This window comes from Alligator mississippiensis, chromosome 3 (genome assembly GCF_030867095.1).
Source record: "Alligator mississippiensis isolate rAllMis1 chromosome 3, rAllMis1, whole genome shotgun sequence".
Classification (NCBI taxonomy): Eukaryota; Metazoa; Chordata; order Crocodylia; family Alligatoridae; genus Alligator; species Alligator mississippiensis.
Window position 1 is genome coordinate 125558167 of NC_081826.1, and position 26422 is coordinate 125584588.

At 40.5% G+C, this 26422-nt stretch overlaps 1 protein-coding gene across 8 annotated transcripts in view; it reads right to left on the bottom strand.

Annotated features, from left to right (window-relative positions):
* PIGN (phosphatidylinositol glycan anchor biosynthesis class N) overlaps window positions 1-26422 on the bottom strand; it is a 170573-nt gene that overhangs the window by 20456 nt on the left and 123695 nt on the right. For 4 of the 8 annotated variants that reach the window (XM_059724379.1, XM_059724376.1, XM_059724377.1 and 1 more), the window contains exons 19-27: window positions 25719-25799; window positions 24357-24468; window positions 17807-17915; window positions 12805-12907; window positions 9394-9496; window positions 4601-4687; window positions 2631-2686; window positions 1584-1659; window positions 59-132 (exon numbers count right to left, since the gene is read on the bottom strand). In XM_059724379.1, coding sequence (XP_059580362.1) covers window positions 59-132; window positions 1584-1659; window positions 2631-2686; window positions 4601-4687; window positions 9394-9496; window positions 12805-12907; window positions 17807-17915; window positions 24357-24468; window positions 25719-25799 — 801 coding nt within the window. Of the gene's footprint in view, window positions 1-58; window positions 133-1583; window positions 1660-2630; window positions 2687-4600; window positions 4688-6082; window positions 7259-7285; window positions 8835-9393; window positions 9497-12804; window positions 12908-17806; window positions 17916-24356; window positions 24469-25718; window positions 25800-26422 lie in introns of those variants that run through there. The other 4 variants (XR_009460852.1, XM_006258414.4, XM_059724381.1 and 1 more) reach the window with 4 other exon arrangements.

Genomic DNA, 26422 nt, shown 5'->3' on the forward strand with positions numbered 1-26422 from the left:
TTGACTGATCACTGCAATGAAACCCATAGACACTATCGCAGTAAAACATCTACTGTACCTTTTAGAAGATAGCTGTGTTGTGACTTGAACAGCTTCAAAAGCACAAGACACAAGAACAAAAGGGATTATAACCTGTTTAAAAAACACAAATTACATTAAGGCTTACAACATTAGGAGAACGGCCTACAAGAACATCACTAGTGGAAACAAATTAATGCTTTCGGAATGGCTATTTTGAGACACCTCAATGTCAGTTTAGTGAGCATATATTCTCTGCCAAATGATCTTCTACACTTTCTTTGCTCATATTTTTTTCTTGCGTGCATTACAATTTATGGTCAAGGCTTAGATGCAGTGAAAAACATCCATAATTAAAACACGCTAGTGATCTTAATTTCATTTAACCTATACTAGCATAACTATTCTATGAGTAGAGAGATGTAGTTAGTGGTGTTGGTTTGTCCTGCCTTATTCCACAAATGCTACAACTGAGAATGATTTATGTGCAATATTTTATGAGGCAGTTCCCAGCACATTAGGTGATTTCAGTCTGGATGGAGCTATAATGAGCAAAAACATATTTCACTCACTGCCTCTTCACAACCAAACTAAGCAAATGTGCGTGACTTAATGAATTAAGTACAAAACCCTGAAAGTGCGAGCTCTGCATTCAGATTTGCTTCACACTTCTTAAACAAGATATCAACAAGGCAGTACACCTTTTTAGAAAAGGACTAAATATGCCATTTCACAGCTCCTGTCTTTGTATGTGCTGAAAGGCAAAGGCTGGGTTTTTGTTAAAAGTATGTAGGACAAGCAGACAACGTCTGGCTGCAGTCCTGCTTGTGGTCAGTACTCTCCAGCATCTATCAGGACTGCACTCAAAGCTGGATGGCAGACTCTGGTTGTCCTTCTATATGAAGAAAAAAAATTACTTTGCTTCTTGGGAGAAAACCTAGCAGGGTAAAATCTCTCTCATCACATGAAAAATGTAGCAACAGGACTGCCTGTTCTGTTTCCCCTAGTGCTATCTAAATGACTCTTATATCAGACATCAAAAGAATCTGCCACGCTTTGCCACCAAACAGGAAATGACAGCATAGGCAGAGAAAATGGCAAGCCAGTCTTTAGAAAGGCTATTTCCTAAAATCAAATACATTTAGGTTATCAAAACAATGAAAAAAATCAGTAGGAAAGTTAACATGTCTGCTTCATACAGTTTGAACAGGTGGAGAGAATAAAAATGTTTATTTCGCTAATTTATGAGAGTGTTACACACCAAGGAATAAATGTAGTGTTTTGATTATTTATCAGTCCTTACAAGATATAACAATTCTGTTTAAATATAACAAAACATAACTATCATTGTATTCTGGATACTGGAGTCCAACCATGTATGGCGGCAGAGGCGTTCAAATCTCAGATATATTTAATCTCAAAGAGAGTTGAACACGTGATGAAAATATTAATGATTCTCAAAAATACATATACACTAAAACTACAGAAAAAAATTCCTGCATGCAAAACACAGTAGTCATTAAGCTGTTCTTTGAGAAAAATGACACTAACATGCAATTACTAACCTTCAACACCAGCAAGCCTCCCATCATAAAGGGACTGAATACTGTCAGGAAGCAATATACAGAAGCTGGGTCAAAACTAGAGAACCGTGAAAACAATAAAATGAGATTATTAAAATGTATCTCTGCAATAGTGTTTGTCATAAAAAGCAGGTGGTTTCATTTCTCTTGCTAATAAGACATTATATACTTTGTTCAGAATCCAAGCATTCAAGCTACCCTTATCTTGCTCAAATGCAGCATTATAAAGGCTCTGATATCTCAGCATTCTTTTCTAATCACTTCCAGCAGAATTCTTCAAGCTACACAACTCTTCCAGAGGGGAGTGGGTTCCTTCAACTTATACCAACAAAAACTGAGACAAATGCTTTGCTGGAAGCACTGGCCCTTGAGACAACATATTACCAAAGTTAAGTAATAACAATCACTATTTCACTACTGCTTTGGGTGTATTGGACTGTTTTGTTAAACATGTTGCTTCTGCTGTATTCCTGAAAGTCTTTTTTGCCCTGCTTATTCTTTGCATGCAGGCAAGTACAGACAGTCAGAAGGCCCAAGGCTGAATCAATTCAGTCTTTGCAGGTTAGTCTGAGCTGCATAGATTGAACCTATGAGCAAGTGAACAGACATTCACTTTTGATTCCGGAAGTACAACCACATGCCCACAGTGGTCCAGGCCAGAAGCCAGGGGGCACTAGAGCACATCTCTCTGCTTGGCTAGGGCAGGCACCCTGGGCAAGGCTAGCCCACCCACTCTCTGAAGGGAGGTGCAAAACATTTGGGATGCTGGGGGACTGTGAGTTAATCTGAATCTGGAAGGGATTTGGGACAGAAGTTCAATAAACCGATTTAATCTAAATCAGTTTAGTCTGGTACTACATCCATTCAGGTTCATCTTAAAATGGTTTCGACCATTTTGAAAGCAGTTTATGTGCACTGAACTTCTGTTGTATTACAGGTTTGAACCCGTTTCCAATCACTTATACCGGTTTATATGTAATTTGTGTCCCTAGCCAAAGAGTTTCTCCAAACAGAATCAATTAAATTTACCTGTTGACAGAAGCTATGTTTCCAGTACCAAAAAAGGCTGTCACAATGAAGAAAACCTAGATGTAGCTAAGGAAAGTGCATAATAAAAGTTACTATAAAAAGATCAAATCCAAATACTAGGATTTTTTTTTTCTGCTGAAGGCTTTTGTTTCATACACCAGTCCTGCCTGGCACTATGAAAAGCAAGGTTGCTCCTATTCTATTACAATTAGAAATAGAAAACTACACTTCAGATCCTGAATTAGCTTTAGTTCAAGAGCCCCTGCTGCCATTTTTAAGCACAGGGACACTGATACACAAGATACAGGAGGCTGCTGGAGCATGGTAATTACTGCGCTGCAGCAAACTCCATTAATCGAGTCTGCTCATGTACAGACACCCATGGTTTTTAAGTGAGGATTTAACGAGCATTAAAATAGGCTAATGCACTTTAAAGCGCACATGTATAGCGCCCAGAGTTTTTTGACTTCTGCGTAAATAGTTCACCACTAACTGTCTACTTGGGTTTTACAGATTTTGCAAGCAATATTTTCTGAATCTGTCACTACAAATAAAGTTCTATCTCCCAAGCACAGCATGTTGCTTCAGGTTTGGTAATCCAGAACTCTAACAATACAACACAATTCTTCCAATAAAGTTTTATAAAAAAACTACAAACCTCTAACAAACAGGAAAAAAAGCCCAATAGCATAATGGACTGGGTTTGCTGCTTAATCTAGATACTAAGCATATGCAATCTGAATCTCCTTCTGCAAGATCAGACTAATAAAGGCCTAAGGCCCCTCAGTACAGGCCAGCTCTCAAGCCCTAATTGGGCATCTTGACATGTTCTTAAATTACAAATACACAATCTAATTTCATAGTAGTACTGCTAGATTGCCAACTGAAAAGGATTTTTTTTTTCAAACACTGCTGTTTATAGTAATTTCTTAAATATATATTAAAAATGAATAGATATTCATTGGACTTTATCTCAGTAAAAATAAGTACATGTTTTTGGGAATAAAATCAAATATACTGAGATGCTTAGATGAAAAGTTGGGCTATACTGGAGGTTCAAGACATTTTAGTTTTCTTTTTTTAAACAAACACTCTCCAATAACCAAAGTGACTAGTAAGTTTTCTAACTCAGTATAAGACCTTTGGTCAAGAAAGAATAAATACTTCATTAAATTTTAAAAAGAAAACTTTACTGCTTATTACATAAATTTTCAAATTAAACTTTTCCATTTCATACGTATTTATGCAGTTATTTTTCAAGCACCTTCCTCCCCCAGTCAAACTTAGCTTTCTTGCATCCAGCAAGCCATCTGGTCCCTTTCCTTTGTTCTGACTTGCCTCTCTAAGTAAAGCATCAAGTTTCCTTAATTTTCTTCTGACCTCCTAATAGTCCAGATTCAAATTCTGGATGCTCTGACATTCTGGTCCATCCTTCCCCAATTGGTTTAGATTTAAAAAAGGCATGCTTGAATTTCTGGGCAAAGATTAGCGAGTTTCTTGTGACGCTGTTAAAATAAAAAATGGAGCCATTACTGTTGATACCCCGTCACCTCTCTACTCAGCTGCACTATAAACCCTTGTCCTTGCCAACTGTTCTTAGAAACCTTCCATCAGTCATGAAATTGCCTATTATCCCTTACCTATTTGATAAAGTCCCTGGCTGAGCTGCCAAATCTCCCTCACCTCCCCAGTGGCAAATCATATCCATCTCTTACAGCTACCATCCTCACAAACCAAGAAGGAAGAAGTTACCTGGGACAATTTTGGTTTCTGGAATATATAGGAAGTTAGGATTTTACACACATTGCACAAAAGAGATAATGTCCTGAGTTTGAATACAGGAACTATAATTTGAATACAGCAATAGGCAGACCAGAAATGCCAGATTAAGAATCTTTCAAAGTGCCCAATTTTTGCACTGCAAATTACTGTGTCGTAATTGCTACTTTTTGAACACAGCAAAAGGATACAAAGAAAAAAGACCTGCGGGTGTCATCCAGGTGGAGTTGTCGAAACTGAGTTATATCAGTACTATAGGAGAAGTTCAAAATAGCCAGCTGTGAAGACAGCAAGAAGAAATCAATACATAATGTCAGTTGGTTCACTTTGATGCCAAAAACATTTTTAGCAGAAAGAATGAGAAATTAACCCACTACTGAACCGCAGTAGCCAGAGAGACATTGTGAAGAAGACTGCAAGCCTTTCCCACAGTTTCATTGTGCTTTAAAGAATTTGCCAGAAAAATACTGTATAAATACAATGATCAAATAAACTAGGAGGAATTTCTGCTGCCCCTTTTCATAAGAAAATTTTTCACACAAAGTTTTATAGCTATTAGAGGTGCACCTCTATATCGGTCACATACTGAATCGGCTATCGGCTTTTTTTGGTCAGTGTAGCAGATAATGTCACCGATAAATATATTGTGCCTACTGGCCAGGGCCTCCAGATGCCGCATACATGGGGGAAGCTGCCCTGCATGTGGCCAGGAGTGCAGCTGGGCAGCATGGAGAGCACAGCCCTGCAGGTAAGTCTGTGAAGGGGAAGAGGCATGGGAGAAGGAAGGGGATGGGGGAGGGCAGATTGAAGCCCCCACAGTGAGGGAGCAAGTGGGGCAGGGGGTGCTGCCCAGCCAGGGTGGTGAATGGGACCCTGGGGCCAGGGAGTGGGACAGTGCTGCAGGTGGCTTATCTAGGGGGTGCAGGGGAGGAGGCAGCTCCCTGCTGCTGTGTGCACACCTGGGGGGCATGTGCCCCACCAGATTTGTGCACGGGGTGGGCTTCCTGCTGTGGACTCGGGGTCTGGGGCAGTGCCAGCGTCTTCCTGGTGGGGGGGCTGGGCTCAGCTGTACAGGGCGGACAGTGGTGGCAGAGGGGACTACGGTGGGGGGGCACTAAGGCAAATTTTGGGGCGGCTATAGCCCCTGCTGCGGGGTGGACAGGGGACATGCAGCCGGTATGGGTCTCCTGAGGGAAAAGGCAGCAGAGCGGAGTGCCCTGAGCAGAGGCAGCACTCAGGAGGGGCTTGAGAAGCTATAGCCACCCCAAAATTCACTTTAGGCCCCCCCCCAGCCACCCGTCCCAGTGCAGCTACCACCACCTGCCCACCCCGCATAGCTGTGCCCACCCCGGTCCTGCCTGCTCCAAGCCCAACCCCCCCCCACTGGGAGGAGGCTAGTTCTACCCCTGGCCTCGAGCCCAGAACAGGCAGCCTACCTCTGCCCCATGCACAAATCTGGGGGGGCACATGCCTCCCCATGCCTCTGCTGGAGGTGCACGTAACTGCAATGAGCCGCGCCCCCTGGACAAGCTGTCCACGGCTCCATCCCACTCCCCGCCCTGGTGTCCTATCTGCTGCCTGGCTGGGCAGCGCCCCCAGTCCCACTCCCTTCCTCACTGTGGGTGCCTCAATCTGCCCCCCCCACAAGCTACTTCCCTCTCCCATGCCCTTTCGCCTCTCCAGACTTACCTACAGGGCGCTCCTCTCCACATTGCCCAGCTGCATTCCTTTAAATTGGTTATCAGATCGGTATCAGCCAATGACAGGTTAATAATTGGCTCAGTATTGGCCAAAAAAATCTTTATCAGTGCACCCCTAATAATTGTCCTCTTTTCCTTTTTTAATCTAAAATCTTGTGTGTGCATTTGTTTAAAAAATATGAACTATTCACAGAAAACATGAATACAAAACACCTGAAGCAATAAGGACTGAAATGAATGAGAAACGAGGTATGCCATGAACAAGCATGCAAAAAGGCTGCGGGTTTTCAGGGCTTTTTTCATTTTTAAATGTTGCTCTCGATAAAATACCATTTGACCAAAGGAAGAAAAATCTTCAGAGTTTAAAAGTCCATTACTCTTTCACTGGGAAAAGTCAAAGGCAAAAGTTTTGTATGACAGGTCTCTAATGTACTCTGCTTAAAAATAATCTTGTCAGCAAAAAACTAAGTTGGATTCTTAAATGTAGCGTTTCTTACTAGGGAAGAGTATAGCTGTAGGGATTAATTTCCCAGTCTTCTAAAAAAACAGGAGGAAATTCTTTTCAATAATTGCAGTCTTCTAAAAAAACAGGAGGAAATTATTTTCAATAAAAAAAAAGATATAGGTAATGAAATACACAGGATAAAAATGCTATTGTACCACAGACTGAACATTTTCATTCATATCTAATTACCATATTTACTCAAATATGAGATGAGACTTATTATATGATGACCCCCAATAATTAGATTCTATATATGGAAATTTTATAAGTTTGTTATAATTTTTTAGGTATAGAATCCAAGTATCAGAAGTTTGCATTGATTCTGTCCCCCTCCCACTGCTACAGAAGGGAAAAGAAATCTGATGGGGTAAGGTAGCCCGCTGCCCCCCCAACCTTCTTCCCCTGCACGCCTTCCTCTCCCTTGCTATCACACCCTGCTTTCCCTGAACACACGGAAGTGAGGGGTAAATTTGAAAACACTGACTCTGAAATAAACACACCTATAGTAATTTGCAAATAGGCAAATTACTACAGGTACCCACAGACTTAGTCCATCCAGGATTGATGCATTTTACCTTTTTGAAACTGCTGCAAGTTTTAGCACAGGCACTCCATAAACACACTTTCAAGCAGCACTTTTATACCTATAGTACAAATTATAAATGATATTAGCCCAAGGCCAAAACGCTTGTGATTTATTATAGTTTACTGGGCTGGGCCCCAACAGAGCCAACAGCATTTCAAGGCACGGTGACCTCATAGCTCAACACTGCTCAGTATGTGTGTGTACTCCTGATACGTGCCCCACAAAGGATCCATGTGCTAATTAGCCCCCACTCATGACTAGAATCAAGTGTTCTTGGCATGAGTCCTGGGATCCTCTAAAAATGTATATGCAGATGAGGCATACAGCAACCTGGGCTAGCTTCATCTCATGATTAATGTGGCCCCATCCTCCATATGTGACAGGCTAAGAGAGGGGGTGACGGAAGGATTTTGGGTGAACTGTTTGGGTCCCTGTTTCATGATGTTTGCCAGTCATTTAAGGCTGGTGAAGAAACAGAAATTGCTGGAAATGGGAAGAAAGTGAAAAGGAAGTCAAAATACATTCAGTGTAGTGACTCACCATGATTTTAAAGAGAGTCGACAATGAGAGAGACTGAGCGTAATGGACAATACCCTGTATCATATTTAAATAAGCTGTACTAACCTACCCTTGTGGTAAATTCCCATCTGTATGTTTGCCCAATCTGGGTGTTTTATAGTCATACTCTGTGTTGGCTGCATTTAATCAGCTTTATAGTTGGTTTCTATTACTGAGCACATGCTGTATTTGGCAGCAGTTTAATGACAGACAACATATTTAATGAGGTTTTCTTTTACCCAAATGCAAGACAAAAAGCTTCCCCCCACTCCCCATGCTGATTGGTGGAAAATACCTTGTCTTAACTTCAAGTAAATATGGTATTATAATGTTCCTTATTGTATTTGTTTTGGAGTGTATACATACTATAAAAAAGACTTTAAAAGCCTCAAAACTACAAGCAAATACCAAAACTTCCTCAACAAAAATTAATACCATCCTTCAAGCAAAAATATACAAAATGCTTTAGTATGGTACCCAACAGGTCAAGAAATTAGGCCTCTGTTAGACTACCAATATGAAGTGAATCCCGAACTGAACATCCTTCACTGATAACATCCTGCCACAATTATAGCCTCATAAGCAGAATCCTAACCATGCATCTTTCATATTGTGCTTCCATTTCTATTATTTAGGACTTAATGAAGCAGACCTGCATGATATATAGGAGCCTCAGCTTGTTAAGTTATGTAAATAAAAAGCAATTATTTCCCATTTTCATTTCTAATAGTTAGCCTCAGCTCAGTAAATATTGGTGTATCTGAAGTTTTAAAATGACATGGCTACAAGTAAGGAAAATAAGAAAGAAATACAATAATTGCTAGGTCAGCTCTTGCAAATGCTTCTGCTGCAATTTCAGCCCCTGACTATTCTTCCTGACTAATAATTTATTAATCCCCAAAATCTGCTCTCCCAGTTTGTAGCTCAACATGGTACCATGCTGCTGCTAGATTAACTACTGATAAATTACAAAGGCAGAGAAAATTCAGTGCTGTACCTTTCCCCTCTAAAAGACTCTGGCACATTCCTATGCATCCTTGCAACAAATCTGTACTGTTATCATCAGTGATCCATTCCTGGGAAATAAGGAGGGCTTGGTATTATGCCAGTTGTGAAAGACACAGAATAGCTGGATATCTCTGGAATAGGTGCCTGGGTTCTAACCAGCTCAAGGATCCAAAAAATAATCCACAAGCAAAATGGCAGCGTGACTAGAATGGACTTAGATCATCATTGATGTATTGTTAAATAGCAGAAACGAGAACGTCACATCTATACATACTGTAAACTTAGTCTGAGAGGAAATCCTAGAATTTACACTACATCATCATACCAAATTGCTACATTAAAAAAAGCACTTAAAGATACATTAAATACATTTTATAAGTCTTTTATTCTCAGGTTTTCTTAAGAAACAGGAACCCAATACCATCTTTTCATACTCAAAAGAATAGATAATGAGTTTTACAACACACTGTTCAACGATACATGTTTAGGATACTTTTAAAATCTAGTGTACCTAAAGGAAATTAAGCTGAAACTTAACTAAAGCCATCACTGGGAAGTTTATTTTCCTAGTAGATTAGATTAAGATAGTTACATTTACACTTAATCATACCAATATCTTGATGTTACCTTTGGTTTGAGTGAAAGACCATAGTACTGTAGGGTTTCTTGTTCCATATTGATCCATGCAAACATCAACCCAGATAACACCAATGGAAAGAGAGCTTCATATCTGAATGCAAAATTAATTTGCGAATATAATTAATTAGTTTTAATAAACTGTAATAAATATCAATTATGCATAGACAGGTACTTTGAAATTTATTCTACTTTTTATCTGAGCTAGAAAAAACACAGAAATCTATAAACACACAATTTCTAAGAAAACCTGAATAGCTTTGGTCAAGTGACTGGGGATTAAATAATGCACAGTAGGGTAGGAAAAAAGAGGAGTGCTTCTGTTCTGGCTATTTTTTTTTCTGGTGCTGCTCCATTGTTTGTAAATATACAGCCCAGATTTTTCTTTTGGCATGGGGTTTTCCAAAAGAAAATACATAAATAACATTTAAAAAAAAAAAATTAAACTTAAAAAATTAAAAAGAAAATTTTAAAAACCCATAGGGAAACTGCTCACTTGGCTCCCACTTCCTGAAGAACCAGAGCTATCTGACTTCCAAGACAGTATTTCAAGTCCAGCCTAATTAGGCAACACTTAGAAATTATATCAAGTGACACCTTGGGGACCAACATTGTATGAAATTCACTTGGTGATATCATTCCAGGTCCCAATGGACAGGGGGCCACATCAGAAAAAGGCCACATCACATTTCGTAACATTAAATAATTTCCACAGTTATGAAAGTTTAGTCTACCCTAATGCAAGTTTGACATCTATAATTAAGAGATGTAATTATTCTATTGCTAACAAGAACTTATATCTAGGGCAAAATCCCCAAGTTTATCAGCTGGAACTAACTGTAAAACAACAGCTTCTTCATTCAAAGTAATAATGTAGATTTAAAGAATTTTGGTGGTTGTGACTTCCAGCCACTACCACGGAATCTGACTACCTTCTATGTAAATTTAATAAGCAATAGTTAAGTCTTTGGTGGTATTCATGGAATCTAATATTTTTTTTCATTTTCAGAATAAAAATAGCGCCTTGGAAAAGTTTTAGTTGCTTTTAAAAATATTTAAATTTTTTTAGAAGTAAAAAAGGAACATCAAAGGATTAATAAATATATAAAATGAGCAATAATATAGTATTGATATTAGATACACACCCTGGAATACAATTTCAAACTAGAGTAAAATCATTTGTTGAATACTTGTAATTCTACACCATAACAATCAACAATTACATAGTCAATAGTACTGGCATTAAAAATATAATTTATGTTATAAAGTGAAGCAAATGGAGTTTTCAACACATATCCGATCGCTTAAGGTAATGGTATGGAAAACACTGTTCCATGCGGCACCCTTCAGGGCCAAAGTGAATGGGCAATGCATAGGTTCATCTGCTCTGTTGCCACCGCAATTAGCCATTGTGGTCTTTCAGGATCACCTGCTGTGTGATCAGGGTAGGTTCAGCTTATGCACGGAAGGTCTTTAATAGCTAGGTGAGATAGACCACCATCACTCTGCAGCTGCTGGAGATCTCCCTCATTAATCTTTCCTCACGCAGACTAGGAGTGCAGAACCTTTATGAACCTTGTGTTAAATTGAGGATCCTAGACCTGTGGCTCCACCATAGGGAACCAGAAAGCTTCAAGTCCCTCACTCTGGGGGAGTGTATGTGGTAGGGGTCACCACTGGAACTAGTGTCAGGAAACAGCTCACAAGATGAGCTGGCAAAAAACCATTCAGAGTCCTGCTGAACCCTGCCTGTGTTTCCTTGGAAACTAGTCAAAACCAACAGTGTTAATCTGTCAAATGAAAAATGTTTTATTTTCCAATAAAGCAAAACAAAAATCAAACAATTCACATATAACCTCACCTCCCTTTCTCATATCTCACACATGCTTAAAAAAGGTTTGTGAGAAGCAAGAATTCTTGCGGCTGACATCTTTTATTAGACCAACTATATAGTTGGTACAGACTGAGGAAAGCCTTCAGTGTCCTCTCTCAGGCCTGGACCCAAATAGTTCTGGTTTTAGGGGGTTCAGAAACAAAACTTTTCTAGTAGCATTGAGGTAATGTTGCTATGATGGTTCAGGAGTTATGCAAGCAGCAAGAATTCTTGTGCGTGATATTTTTATTGGACCAACTGCATTGTTGGTGTAGACACAGGAAAGCTTTTGGGTACCATAGTACTATTCCCTCAGGCCTGTTTGAGAACAGACAAGCAGCAACCACAAATGAAAGACTGGACCCACATGCTCTCACAAACCTGGGACTGAGATGACAGAGAGAAAGATGTATAGAGGAATGCGGCCAAGATCCTCCAGATGGACATCTTGGCTCAATAGGAAAAGGCCTGGGTCTCTGCAAACCCACTAGAGATTGAAATGCAAAAAGTCTTGGTATAATCTCGTTAAGAACCCTCTACACCAATAGTGATGAACCTGCAACACGGGTCCCACAAGTGCTGTGCTGCAAGCAACCTCTGCATATGGCATGAAGCAGATCAGGGAGGAGACAGGCAGCACAGAAGCAGAAGATAGGACAGATAGAGCAGATCAGGAAAGGTGATTGGAGTGTGGGGGGCTAATGTGAGACACACCTGCCAAAAAGGTTGGCCCCCATTGTTCTACACAACCAGATTTAGCCATCACTCTCTTCTGCAGGGAGATGTAATTTTAAACAACACACATGCCCTTTATTTCTTTGTATCCTGGGCAGTGCATTTAAGAAGTAGTCTGCACAAAAACTTGGACAAGAAAACAAAAAAAAAAAATGTAAAAGCACATTAATTTATTTTGGTGCAAGTATGAATGTTACTAAGCCAGAGGTACTGAAACCCCAGCCAATGGAGCTGTATTATTTGCTTGTGGGGCTCCCCCAGGGTCTGGAAATTTGGTGGCAGAGAAGAACTAGCAGCGTTAATTATGTCTCTCCTACTGCCAAATTTCCAGACCTGTGGGGAGCCCTGCAGGCCAGATAACATGGCCCTGCATGCCAGATCATGCTGGCATGAGCAAATCTGATTGGCAGGCAGCATGCAGCTGGATCATGGTAGTGCAGCGTGGGGCAGTGCGAGATTGGGATAGTGGGCAATGCACAGCTGGATTGGGGTAGTGCAGGATTTGGCCCAGAGACTGACCCCATATGAGATCCAGCCTTTAGACTAACCATGCACCATTCATCCACCCCATGGGGCTAGAACTAAACCATTCTGTCAGCTTATGCACTAGGCACTCTGGAGAAATGGAATGTATGTAATACCAGGAGGATTATAGGAAGGAAATGCTGCTGATGGAAAAGATAAGCTATGCAATTTCAAACACTTCTACAGTTCTTAAATTTTCATATACAAGCAGCACATGTATCTTGTCTCATATAAAACATATCAAAATGTAAGAAGAAGTAGGTACCCACCCAGTGCTGAGGAGCAGATAGGTTGACATCAAGGAGAGCAGTATGCTGAGCAATCGCTGGAAGAGAAATGTGGGGCTCAATAATGGCACTACCAAGGAGGAGGCTGCAATAAATATGAAACTGTAAGTCACTGCCACAAGCATGGAAAATCTATTACTTAATTAAGAACACAAAGATAAAATGTTGCATTTATTTAATTTGCAAATATTTATGAACATTCACTCTAGACCATACTTCCTGCTGCCAGTTTCCTGAAGTTTGTTTTAAACAAGCTAATCAAAGTTTTCCATAACATTTACTGAACTAACTCTATTCTCTTTCATATTAGTTCAATAAATCTGCCAAAGTTTGGAAGAGCTACAGAAAGCATCCAATTATTAAACTGTTGCTGTTTACGTGTAAATTTCCCCTCTTGCATGAGCATAAACAAGAACATTTTAAGGAAGCCAGTAGTGGCACATGCGGAATCAATTTTAGGTGTCTCATCTTGGGAACTTAAGTTAGCATCCAAACAATTTCATGAGAGGAAAAACAACCCACAGTCCACTACCAAATGTTGAATCCAGTTATTCATTACATCTAATGGCATTTTAAGCTTAAAGAAGGCCCAGAACGAGAGGGAGTTGCAGCAAAGCTGCTCGTCAGAGCTGGTGGTAAGGAAATAAGCACGGCACCTGTCCCCATTAAGCCCATCAGGTATGATCATTCCTACTCACGATCTTAAGTCAGGAGAGAATCCCTCTCCCGGACCTTGCTATTCATGACATTATATCAGATATTAGTCATTAATGGATCTGAATATTTCTTAGGGCCCTCCTATATGTTGAATTCAAGCTGGATAGAAACCAGCTATAAAGTTGTTACATTTTTAAGCACTAACTTTGTAGCCAGCTGGCTCTTTGTATAGCGGGGAGGACATTTTTTTATGGTGTGAAAATTACTTTGCACATGTAGCCATTCTAAATTTATTACATGATTAACCAGTTAATTCTGTGATAATTACTTTGCATGTGTGGCCAATCTTTGCGCGTGTGCTAGTGTACTTTTATTGTGCAATTAACCAGTTAATTGTGTAATATATGTAACGTGTAGCAGGGGCCTTACTGACCTCTGCAATGCCTCTTGTATGTTTATTTGTCATATTTATAACTACTAAAATATTTCTTCAAAATTTAGAAGTGGCTAAGGCAGATTTCTTACCAATTGTGAAAATTTGGGTTAAAATAAAAATATTTTTTTCTTTAACTTAACTAAAACAAACAGTGTAATTTAAGGAACAGAGGACACATCTGTATTTGTTTTATGGCTATTGTGTGTACCTCTGCATGTTTACTACTGTCACATAGCTGCTATTACATAACTCTAACTGCTATTGCCAGCTGGAACTCTCTGCAGGTCTTCCAGAACCCAGCAATGAATCATTTGTTCATATTACCCATGACAGCACAAGGCAATGAAACTGCTGTTGGGGAGAGTGGGGAAGGGGAGGGAGGGGGAGGCAAGAAACACTTTTGACCCACTCAGAACAAATGTATGCACCAATTTGACCTGGGTCAGGAGTTCTGCTCAAAACCTCAAGGGGTTCTTGGGTGGGAAACTCTTGGACTAAGGAACTCTAAAATGGATACACGACAACCTTGGCATCTTTAGACATGCTCCAGAGTGGAGGGGGCATTTGAATTAGAGTGGCTCTCAGGAGCTGCTCTAATTAAAGTGCCCGCAGTGCCTCCTGTATTTAGTGTTCCGTGCTTCAAAATGGCAGCAGGGGTGTTTCAATTAAAGCTCATCTGATTGTATTTGCTGAATACATGTGACCCTGAGGCTGCTGGAACATACTTATTAGTATGCATCAGAGCAGGTGTTGGGCACATGTGTAGGTGCCCCCTGTGACCCGACAGATGCACGTGGACCAGAGGTCCAAATGTCAGAGTGCAGACAGCCCCAATGCTTGGAGTTAAGTGGGATCTACATAAAAACTGGTGAACATGGCTACATTCAGGGAAAGCACTCTCCGCATAGGTGTTTGTGACTTTTGCTGCTCTCTCCCTCTAACAATAAGCACTTGTTTTACAAAAGCCATTCTGGTCTTCGCAACTTTATACTGATGTCATGCTCCCAGAGAGAGCAGATGCCTAATCCAGTTGGAGCAGCTGAAAGTAGCAGTTGGTAAGCAGGGGACCCAGTAAGATTGGTAAATCATATCTAGAAGAGGAGTGGATCACAGGACTTCACTCAGGAGTGAAAGTGTATGCCTGTCACTAAACAAGGGCACCTATTGGAAGGCACAGCAAGTAAAAGGTACAGCTTCACCCTGGACTACTACTGTAACCCGTGTCATTTTTCCCACTTATAGAACATTAATTCAAGTCTTGAAAAAAGGCTCCTGAGGAGTTACAGTTCTATTGTAGGCCTAAGTCAAACATTTTTTCCAAGAAAGTTCCACACTTTCAGATCTACTCACTGGCAAATACATCATGTGCTACAAAAGAAGCAGAAATAGGAAATGAAACATCTACGAGTATCAGCAATTGCTTAGTTAAGGTTAGGTTCTCCTTTGTACTTCAAGTGAGATTTCAGCCAGTAGTGGGGTTATTCTGCCAGTGACCTTCTCAGAAGGAGAGTTAAATGAGCCCAAATTGTGCAGAAGTGATAATGGGAGAAGTCTGGTGCATTCACAGTGCCAGTAAGTCTGAGAAAGGGCATACAATTCAGGCTGCTGTCTTACAGGCCAGGGCTGTCCAACTTTAAGTGGCTGGGAGCCGCACGCCCCATTGGCTGCATGCTTCGTGGGCTGCACCAGCATAAGCCATAGGCTCCCTGGGCAGTCTGCTGTGTGGGTGCCCCAACCTCACCTTTACCTCCCCAGCCATGGGTTCCCCCACTACACCATGCACCAAAGCCAGGCAATTATTTTGGGCAGAGGGCTGCTTACTGAGTTTTGGCAAGCCATCCAGGGCCACACAACAGGCAGCCCAGGGCAGATAAATATTCATTTTCTAAATTTTTTAGGGGCCCCGCGGGCTGAACAGAATGACCTGGCGGGCCGTATCTGGCCCCCGGGCACATTTTGCCCACCCCTGCCATGCACCATGGGAACTCTGGGCCACGCTGTACCACTTCATCCCCTGGAGCAAGGGCAGGAAGTGGAAGCCAGAGGAGGGAGGGGAAACCTAGAGACCCAGGCTTCAGCTGCATCCACAGCGATGGGGGGAACAGTGGCTGTATAGGAGTCTGGGGTAACAAATTAACTCTTTGTGGGCCACATGAGGCCCCAGGGCTGCAAGCTGGATAGCCCTGCTACAGGCTGCAGTGCATGCAAGTGTACTAATGGCGACATACCTGTTGCCAGGTTCAGGACTACAGGTGATGACGACCTGTTAGAGGTCTTAATCCTTCAGCCCCATGGCTCTTGGGTTTAAATTTGCTACAAAAACAGCAACTAACTGCTGCAGCCCGTGGCCCACAATCCCTCTCACAGGTACTTCATCATATAGAACTGAATGGTTGTTTCAGATACGAAGGCAAAGGTACTACTGTAATATTGAACATGTCTCTGGCACAAGTTCTGCCACGTATAATTTATTTATTTATTTGAAGTTGCAATTCTACAAACTTTCTCTGGGCACAAGAGGAAAGATTTCCAGAATGACTTCCCTTGTAATTCTAGGCATCTATGTCCTCTCTTCAACTCAACTCCCATTTTGAAAAAATTTTCTCTTTAGTCCTTTGTGTAAAAATATTCAAAACAAGAGGGAAAACTGGGTATCTAGCCTTTCACTAAGATTTGTGCAGGTAGACACCAATGACTGGAGTTACTTCCTGCAGAGTCAAGGTTGGCTTATTGTAGGAGGAAAACAGGACAGCGCTGTGGTGAAGTGTCCAAGAACAAACTCTAAAAGAAACATGTTCCCTTTAATCTTGCTTAGTTGTATTAATCTTATGTGCAACCATTTATGCAGACAGAAGCTTGTTTATTAAGAAATAAGCTCATTTTTAAATTCAAGCAAGTCTACCAATATCTGAATTCACATGCCCTACAAAACAGCAAGTAATCAGATAAAGGTCAACAGTCTAATATTAAACCAAGTTTAAATATTTGTTCTTGAACTTCAGCAAAAGGTTGTTATCAAGCCTTACATGGGATATATTTACTTCTGAAAGCAATTCCTAAATTACCATAGTCAAGAACAAATAGTTGGAATACGTCTCTGCCAAAACACTACTGATATCTAAAATTCATTAAGGACATGACTACAAAAGTCATTTGCCGAATAGAAAGGCTAATGGTTTCTAAGTACTACATTTCACACTCCCGTTGATAACTATAACTGCTTAGGGTAAATAATCATAAATTCTTAAAGATAAAATGGCATCAAAAGTTAGTTTGGTGTTGTTTTTTTTCCTTTAAAATGATCCCAGGCCTTTAATAGCTAACATTTATTACTGTTTGCAGACTAAAAATCCTTTCTAAGGAAGCTCTAAGCAGCATGGGTACACTCCAAAAGTCTTGCTAAGTTTCAATTAAAACTGAAATCACAGCAGATGACATTTTCCTGAAACAGTGTTTCAGTTTTCTGTGTTAGTTCTTTTGCATACAGACTCAGATTGCTTTTTCTTAACTGCAAGTCAGCAAAAAGAACATTTGTGTATTTATTTCCCCCAAAAGCAAATTAGAGACATGCAGCATATTCAAAACAGAATATAAAGACTACTTGTCAATTGAGGCCTTACATTTATAACCTTGAAATCACTTTAAACAAATCTACTAAAATAGCCCTGAAATGGACCTGTTTTGTTTTTTAATAACAACTGACGGATTAAAGAAAAAGAATGCTTTTGCAGGATGAAAGATGACACATTACATTCAAATGTTTTGGTAAACATTCAGAAAAAAAAATGTAGCAAAGGACAAAATGAAAGATTTAATGTAAAAACAGAGACCCACGCACTTCCCTCCAACCTGAAAGTTATTTGAAAACTGGATTTGGATAGAAGATCTTACCTAGAATTGTCCAACTGACAATTTGATTAATTACAGGCAGTCCCTGCTTGTGCTGAAGACTGCTGTGAGTAGTGTTCACAACATAAATTGAAAGTGCTATGCTCAGCATCTGTAAAAGAAAAAAACCCAGACAAAACAGTTAATCTAAGGCAATGACTGGGCTTGTGGTAACAATAGTGAGCAAATAACACACTGCAGGCAAACACAATACTTTGGTCTCCCTGTCACCCTGAAAAACACATGCGATCTGTAGAAAGCAAGGTTTCCAGCGTTTGCAAGCAGGCAGGAAGGGTTTGCAAACTACCTGCAAGCCTCTCTCTGTACAGAAGGTAGAAAAGCCCCCAGTTCCTTCTTCTTTTTTTACTTTACCTACCAATCTTAGGAAAAAAGAAAAAAAAGCTTTACTCACCTTCATATTTGAACACATGCAACAAGTTTCAAAAGTGCTTGGTGAAATCCACAGCACTGATTTGGGAATATGTTTTAAAAGGCTTTAAAACAAGCATGGCTAGCAAAAAAAGAAGTAAGAGGCTAGAAAAAAATTATTTTCTTGAACTAGCTTTTCTTTTAAGGCTGATGTCACTTGAATCACTGTCATACAACAATCAACCACAGCAAGGAAATTCTTCTATAACCTAGCAAAAGGAGACTTCCCTGTTCATGAACCAAAAGCTTATGATTTTTTTTTCCTCAACTAGACTGTAAATAATAATACATTCACAATACTGTGATGGTGACCAAAAGCAAAATTAGGTTTGGCAGCACAATGGGCTAGACACTTTACAAGCACCAAGATTTTACATGATACTAGAAACTCCCATCTGCTTGTCTTAATAATGAAGATACTGTGACTTTGTATTTATTGTTCCCAATTTTTTTTCTTTCCTCTTTGAGTATCTGTCTTTCATACTCCATACACAGTGACATCTGGTGGTAATTTTAAAGAATATGCCTTCATACTAGATCACTTTTAGGCCTGATTTTCAAAAGCCATCTGCAGGCCTTATTTACTTTCATCATTTCTAAAGTTTAGGCCACAAGGACACACAAAGCATACTTCTGCATAAGTGCTAAACCCCAAAGAGCTCAGATGGGCAGTTCAGTTAAGCACTGGAAGCTGGAATATTTTTGCAAGATTCTGACCAACTTTTTGACCTGTCCTCCCCCTTTAAAATATCTCTTAGCCAACTTTGAAATCTTATAGCGCCCTAGATCACCTCTGCTATTGTCTTGTCACTGGTGAATTTGAATTTCATGCACTATTTTATATAAGGTATATGCTGCAATCAGAAAGGATGCAGTTTTACAGTGACTGCCAAAGCTGCTAAGTTCCACAATAGGATCTTCAAGGTAGCATCAATGCCAATTCCTGAAGAAACCCAAGTAAATATCCAGAAGTATTCAGACTAGTTTCAGCTTCCATGAAAAAATGGAGAACATTCTTCTTTGTGAAGGTAATTTAAAAAATGTAAACCAAGAGTACATACTAAAAGTTGGTGTTTGGTTTTTCCTAAAATTTGCAGCTTAACTGTGATCTTACTCTCTACAACTTTCTAGGGTTTGTCAATGGGGGTTGAACAGCACTCAAGCACACAGGCAGAGGTCTTACATCAGTGATTCTCAGCTAAGGTGCCATGGCAAAGTTATCACATTTAGGTATATAAACACTATACTCTTGAGGAAGAGGCGATATCTAGACCAACATGGCTACAACCTATATCCCCATAAACACCTATACATGATTCACAAGATAAACTCAAGAGATTTCATAGTATCGAAATCATTCTGCCCTGTTGTGGTCTGAGTTCTTTGCTCTATTATTCTTCTGTATTCAGGAAATCAGTGAAAGCTAAGAGCTGGCATTTTCTGAGAGTTGCCTTGAGTCTAAGGCAGAAGCCTGCGTCTAAAAAGGTAGAGAACCATTGCCTTATACTCTGGGAGGGCAGCAGACCAGTTCCAGGTTATATCTGTGTATCTGTTACTAGTCTGCAGTGATGCAAATCCCCCCACTAAGCAACCAAGTGATTTATGGCCAGAAGGAAGGGAACAATGCAAAAAACAGTGTGGCGCAGTAGCTGCACACAGGACTTGTGACAAAAGACTGTTTGGCTCTATCCCCAGCTTCAAAATTGGTATCTACTGTGCTCTTAAGACATTATCTTAGGTTCTCCATCTGTAAAATGATCGCCATCACTGTCTGCTTCCACTCAGGGTTCTCAGAGTCTTTCTGTACCCCAACAAAATTGGCTGCCATACACAGAACTGTTGTGACATTGTGATAAACGAACATTCATTCATTAAAACAGTAGTTTTCAACCTTTTTTCATTTGTAGACTCCTTTACAAATTTTGAACGGAGGTGCAGACCCCTCTGAATTGTAAATGTGCATATTCACATACTTTTGATTGATTATAGTCATCTTTCACAGACCCCTTAGACAGTCTTCTGGCTTCTAGAAGTCCATGGACCACAGGTTGAAAACCACCGCATTCAGAAATATAGTGAACACTGCAGCTGCCTGGTTGATAAACTATAAATAACCCTCTCCATCGCTGAAGTCTTATATTTACTGACTTTTCAAATGCAGAAATCTTAACAGCAAAAAGACAAAGCCCAACTCTCAGTAGGGAACAAAGTGCAACTACAATTGACATTTCTGATTTAATACCGTCTAAAGCGACCTTAGATTTTGTTGGCAATTTTTATCTTTACAGGCTATGGAGAGAGTAATTAGCACCTTCTAGCTTTACAGTGGCTTGTGTCAAACAGAAGTAGGTCTAAAAACCTAACTGATGTTTCTGTAGAAAAGAAAAATCAGTGTCAAGTGGTTTTGTCACACAAAAGTTCATTTCTTTGCCTCTCTATGAACAGCACAATTTTTTTTACAACAAAGACGTATTCATTTTAATCCTGTAGTCAGTGCTCCAATTTGTAGGTGCAGAAACTTAAATCCAAACTATGTCCTATAAAGAACATTAACGTATTTTCAAAACACAGAATTCACATTTATTCCCCACAATCTGAGCCCAAGTTTCTGCCTCTGGAAACCAAGGTGTGAACCAGGCTCAGGAGGGGATCACAGATTTGTCTTCAGGAGTTATCTTGCTGGGGGGGCGGGGGGGGCAGGGAATGCAGTGACAGTAGGGATACTTCTAGAAATGAAATGCATGCTATGACCATTGCCACCTATAGGCAATAGTCTTTCTGCCCAACAGTGGGAAAGCTGCCAGAACCTCCTCCCATTAAACCTATTATCACAGATGATGGCAAGTATCCAGAAGTATCTTTCCAACAGAGCAGAGATGCAAACCCCCAGAACCCATGCACTGCAAATATTCCCTCACTGATAAAGAGGTAAAGCAGATTTCCAGTGGACTCTTCGCCTCAAAAGCCTATGCTGCTGAAAGGCTCAGAGGACCATGAATACCAGGGCTTAAAGGGCCCCCAGCAATTTAACTGGTAAGGGAGGAAATTTTTTTGGGCCAAGAGGCAAGACCAGATTGTAGTGTTCTCTATTAAGGTCCCAACCTAAGCAGCAAAGGAAAAAAGTGGTCACATTGGCAGCTTATACAAGAATTAAAAGACATACTAAAATGGAAAACACAGCTATCTGCGAGAAAATTATTTGACTCTCCTGTCTCTCAAAGAGGGATAATCCACTAAGATTTTTTCAGTTTGGGGACTTTTCCCAAAAACTGCCAGAAGGGCCAAGCAACAGGAAGTCAAGCAAGTGTGCAACCACCACTAAGTTGCAAAACCCAGTTGCTGAGTTTGGGTTTTCTTCTGAAAAAGGAGAAGAAATTAACCTTGTTCCCTGCCAGGCAGGATCTTTCAGCTATTGTGCAAGTTTCCTTGACACAAGGCCTGGCTCAGTTGAGCAAGACAGCTTTTGAAGCTCTTAGCTCCTGTCTGAGTGCCTGGAGGATGATCAAAAGGACATTCAACATTGTCTAACTTTCACCTTGGGTACATATGAATTGTACTGCATTAATATGAAAGTCTAAGGGACTGAAAGATTTAGGACTGTTCAGCCTGGAGAAGAGATTACTCAGAGGGGACTTGGTGGCAGCCTATAAATATATCAGGGGCATACATCAGGGCTTAGGGGAGCATCTATTCATCAAGGCTCCCCAGGAGAGGACAAGAAATAATTGGCACAAACTGACTGAAGATTGCTTCAGGCTAGACATAAGGAAAAACTTCTTTACAAGTCGAGTGCCGAGGGCTTGGAACAGGCTCCCCAGAGAGGTGATACAGTCATCCACCATGTCAATCTTCAAAAAAACATCTTGATGCCCATCTTGCTGGGGTCATCTGATCCCAGCAGTCTTTCCTGCCCAAATGCACGAGGGCTGGACCCAATGATCTGTAAGGTCCCTTCCAGCCTCTAACAACTATGAAACTAAACTGAGTATGATTATTGTTCCTCTCATTTGGGGGTTAGGGCATAAGATGGACAGGAAAATGTCTTGATTCAAAGGAAATTTCAGTACACTGATGGGAACTACTGTACAAAGAACAGCCTTGCCCTTATGAGGAGTTAATGGGTTCCTGGCATGGAAGAGCAGATCTCACAAAAAAGACAGAAATACCAGTAGTCACCATGAAAAACTTGAGATCAGATGAATCAGTGGACTCACAAAGGGGTTCACAGAGTCTCTGCCAAGAAAGTTGGGCAAAAGTGTAAGAGACTATTCTCAGGCTGGGCCCTACCATGGATGAGGACAGAGGTCTTCCTTAAACATTCTCGGATGAATCACTGATGTGCTTGAACAGGTAAGAGTCCTGATATGGAAGAACCGCTATTCTCAGTGAACAACAGATGCCTTCTCCATTGTTGATCTAATTCAGTCAGCTCTGAATGACAGAAGATGTTAGCAGAGGAGCTAAGAATCTTGACTCACACCCTGGAGCCTGTTTATGAGGAAGGGATTTTTGTTTTGGCTAAAGCAAGTACTTCAGTGAACTAGTAATGGCCAATAAAGTAGTAAGAGGAAAACCAGATAAATAGAACAAATACCTGGGATGCGGGAGGCCCATATTCAAAAAACTGTTCTGACTTGGAGCAGGGAATGGGACTTGGGTTTTCCCACCCCAGGTGAATGGCTTCACTCCGTGAGCTATTGCCTATCCCAGGACAAACCTCATTCTCACCAGAAAGTCCAACCTGGAAATGAGAAGCCTTCCCTACAACTTGTGTCAAAATTGCTACATTCCCAGGGAGGGAGAAAAAAGTTAGTCTCAATAAATCAGCATTTTCCAATGAAAGGTTTCCACTGAAAAACTAACCCCAAATCTAGCTCTAACAGGCAAGTGCTTCTTATCTTCTAGGAACAGCAGCAACTTTTTGCAATCTTTTCCTTTTGAGCTCCTAGCACTTCTTGCTATTAAGTGCATCCTTCCCTGAACAGCCAGACAGAACGTGCTGATGCAATCAAGCATCTTGAAAGCAAACAGAATTTCCTGAATCCCTTGACTGACTTAAGAACAGTCTGGCATCTCCTTTACCTTCAGACTCAAGGTCCGTCGCCATGGGAAAACGTAAAAGCACCAAAGAGCTACCTCATTAGGCTGTGGTCCCAGAGCTAAGGATCATGCAACATTTATTTTAAAGATACTCCCATAAAAGCTCTGCTAGCTGCTAGATGACAGAAATACTAGCTTTTTAAAAAAGTACTGAACTGTGGAACTAGAAAGGCTGCTCTTTCTATGGTACTGAGCCACAGAAGTAAAAACCATTATTTGTACACACAGGCAGATATCTTACACAGGCTTTTAGGCACCTGTTTTCTACAGTATGGGGCCTTTTTTTTTTGTACTGCTCAGCCCCTCCAAACTGATGCACTGAACACATCCTTTGGGTAAGCAGGAAATTGTGACATTACTGATACGTTTTACAAAGGGACTGCTTTTGAAATTTTAGCCTGGGGGTGGGGGGATGCTTTGTTTAACACATTTCAAGTTAAAGAGATGTGCAAATGATTACTAAAAGTGTAACAACATACCTATAATTGGTTAATTAATATGCAATTTTGAAAGTAATGGTCACACAATTCAGGAAAATATAAGGAAAGTCTCAATTTTGTTATAAGACAAGAACAGGATTTAGAATCTTCAGATAAAGAAGTCAGTTACAGATGCATGCTGGTCTTCAACTTCAAGTCAGAAATGGAAAAGATAAACTCTCTGGACCATAGTGTGTCCCTGATATTGGACAGTTATACCTGCAGACTGCGAGAAAGCCATTACCCTTGAAGAACAACACATCAAAACATGCATGAGTAGCAATACATATACATCAAGAAATGTGTCCACAATGAGAAAGAACATTTGGTACTGCAAATATTACCATATTAAGAAATGTTTTTTTACCATGAGCACAGTTTCACTGAAAAAGGAAGACAATGAGACAATTCTCATTTTTTATCACTTTTCTATTCTCAATTTTTGTTTTTTTGGTAGGGTCTGCAGGATTGGGTCCTTATATAATACAAACCAACTTACATATAACAAAGCAAACATTCAGATGTATTGAAAATTAGTAACTGACCTGAAAAAGAAGTATTGCCAGATCTTTGTGATGCACATTTTTATTTTTGCTTTTCCAAAGAGATGGAAGAGAGGAGACAGATATAAGGAGAATCAACAAACCCGCTGCTGTTCTGTTAAATAAAATAAAATAAAATATCAACAAAACTCTCCTTTAGAAAACCTACAGGAATAACCTTCATTAAAATGAAAACTAGTCTTGTTGTTTTTTGAAGCCCTGTCATAGGCAAAAAGTCACTGTAACCTTTTCTTTCCTCCACTCTAATTACTCAGTTTTTTGTTTTGTGTATGTGCCTTGTTCTTCATATTAAGACGAGCACCCATCATTTTCAGTTTTTTCTGAATTGCTTTCTTGGCAAGTGCTTGAATTGAATGGCAACAAATATCTGTGGTTTAAAAGTAATTTGTTTCAAGTTTTGCCATCATATTAAAACCCAGTGGTTTAAAAGTAATTTGTTTCAAGTTTTGCCATCATATTAAAACCCAGTGGTGGACCGGTGTTATTTAATATCTTCATCAGTGATTTGGACAGGGATGTGGAGAGCACCCTGTCCAAGTTCGCAGATGACACCAAGTTACGGGGCAAAGTTAACACACCTAATGGGAGGGAGCGGATACAGGCCGATCTGGACAGGTTGGATCAATGGGCAGTATGAAACAGGATGCAATTCAACAAAGACAAATGCAAGGTACTCCAGCTAGGGAGGAGGAATCCCCAGCACACCTATAGGTTGGGGGATGACCTCCTCAGCAACTCAGCGGCTCAGAGGGATCTTGGAGTCATAGTTGACTCCGAGATGAACAAGAGCTGGCAGTGTAACAAAGCCATTAACAAAGCCAATTGCACTTTATTGTGCATTAGCAGATCCATGACCAACAGATCAAAGGAGGTGATGCTCCCCCTCTATGCAGCATTGGTCAGGCCACAGTTGGAGTACTGTGTCCAGTTTTGGGCACCGCACTTCAAGATGGATGCGGAGAAATTGGAGAGGGTTCCGAGGAGGTCCACTTGTATGATTAGTGGCCTCCGTGCAAAACCCTACAAGGGGGAGCTGAGGGATCTGGATCTCTTCAGCCTTCACAAGAGTTGTCTAAGGGGAGACCTTGTAGCCGCCAATAAGTTTATCAAGGGAGGACAGCAGAGAATTGGAGATGCACTATTTACCAGGGCACCCCCAGGAGTAACTAGGAATAATGGGTACAAACTAGTGGAAAGTAGATTCAGGTTAGACATTAGGAAGACATTTTTCACAGTAAGGGTGGCAAGAAACTGGAACAGGCTGTCAAGAGAGGTGGTACTATCCCCTACTTGGAGTTCTTCAAGAAAAGGATAGATATAGGCACCTGGCTGGGGTCATCTGACCTCAGTCCTCTTTCCTGCCTGGGGCAGAGGGTTGGACACGATGATCCTTCGTGGTCCCTTCTGACTCTACAATCTGTGAATCTATGAACAAAACACTGTCTTTAAATAACCACAAATGTTTTGAAATAGCAGTAGTCTAACACTATATTTCTAACAGGAGGAATGCTACTACTTATAATTTATTTTTAAATAGTGATAGTCTTCACATTTTATTTACCATTGTAAAACTGAATGCAGTGTTCATTAAAAGATCCAGACTGGCAAGCATAGAATGTGCAGGTATGGGGGTGGGGAGGGAGAGCAGATGCACTGCATGCTTCTGCTTCAACCTAGATGTAGGAAGAACCACAGGTAGCATTAAAACGGTATAATTCCCACGTCCATTAATTCTTTGGCCTCTCAGCAGGCATTGTCAAAGGTATCTGTATGGTTTCTGTGATATGCACTCATGAAAAAACAAGAACTGAATAAGTACATCCTCTATAAAAAGTCTGCTGAATCTGATTTGAACTTGGTAGTAACTTTCATGTACTGATATATAACCAACATGAGAATTACACTGAGGGCTACTCAGCATAAGTTACTGAAGGAGCTCAGTGACCTGGGATTTAGTGTTGCTGGAGATATAAAAATGTTTAATAGAGGTACCTGGTTTGCACAGACACTCTAGTTTACCTACTACTATTTTACTTTCTTTTCCATCC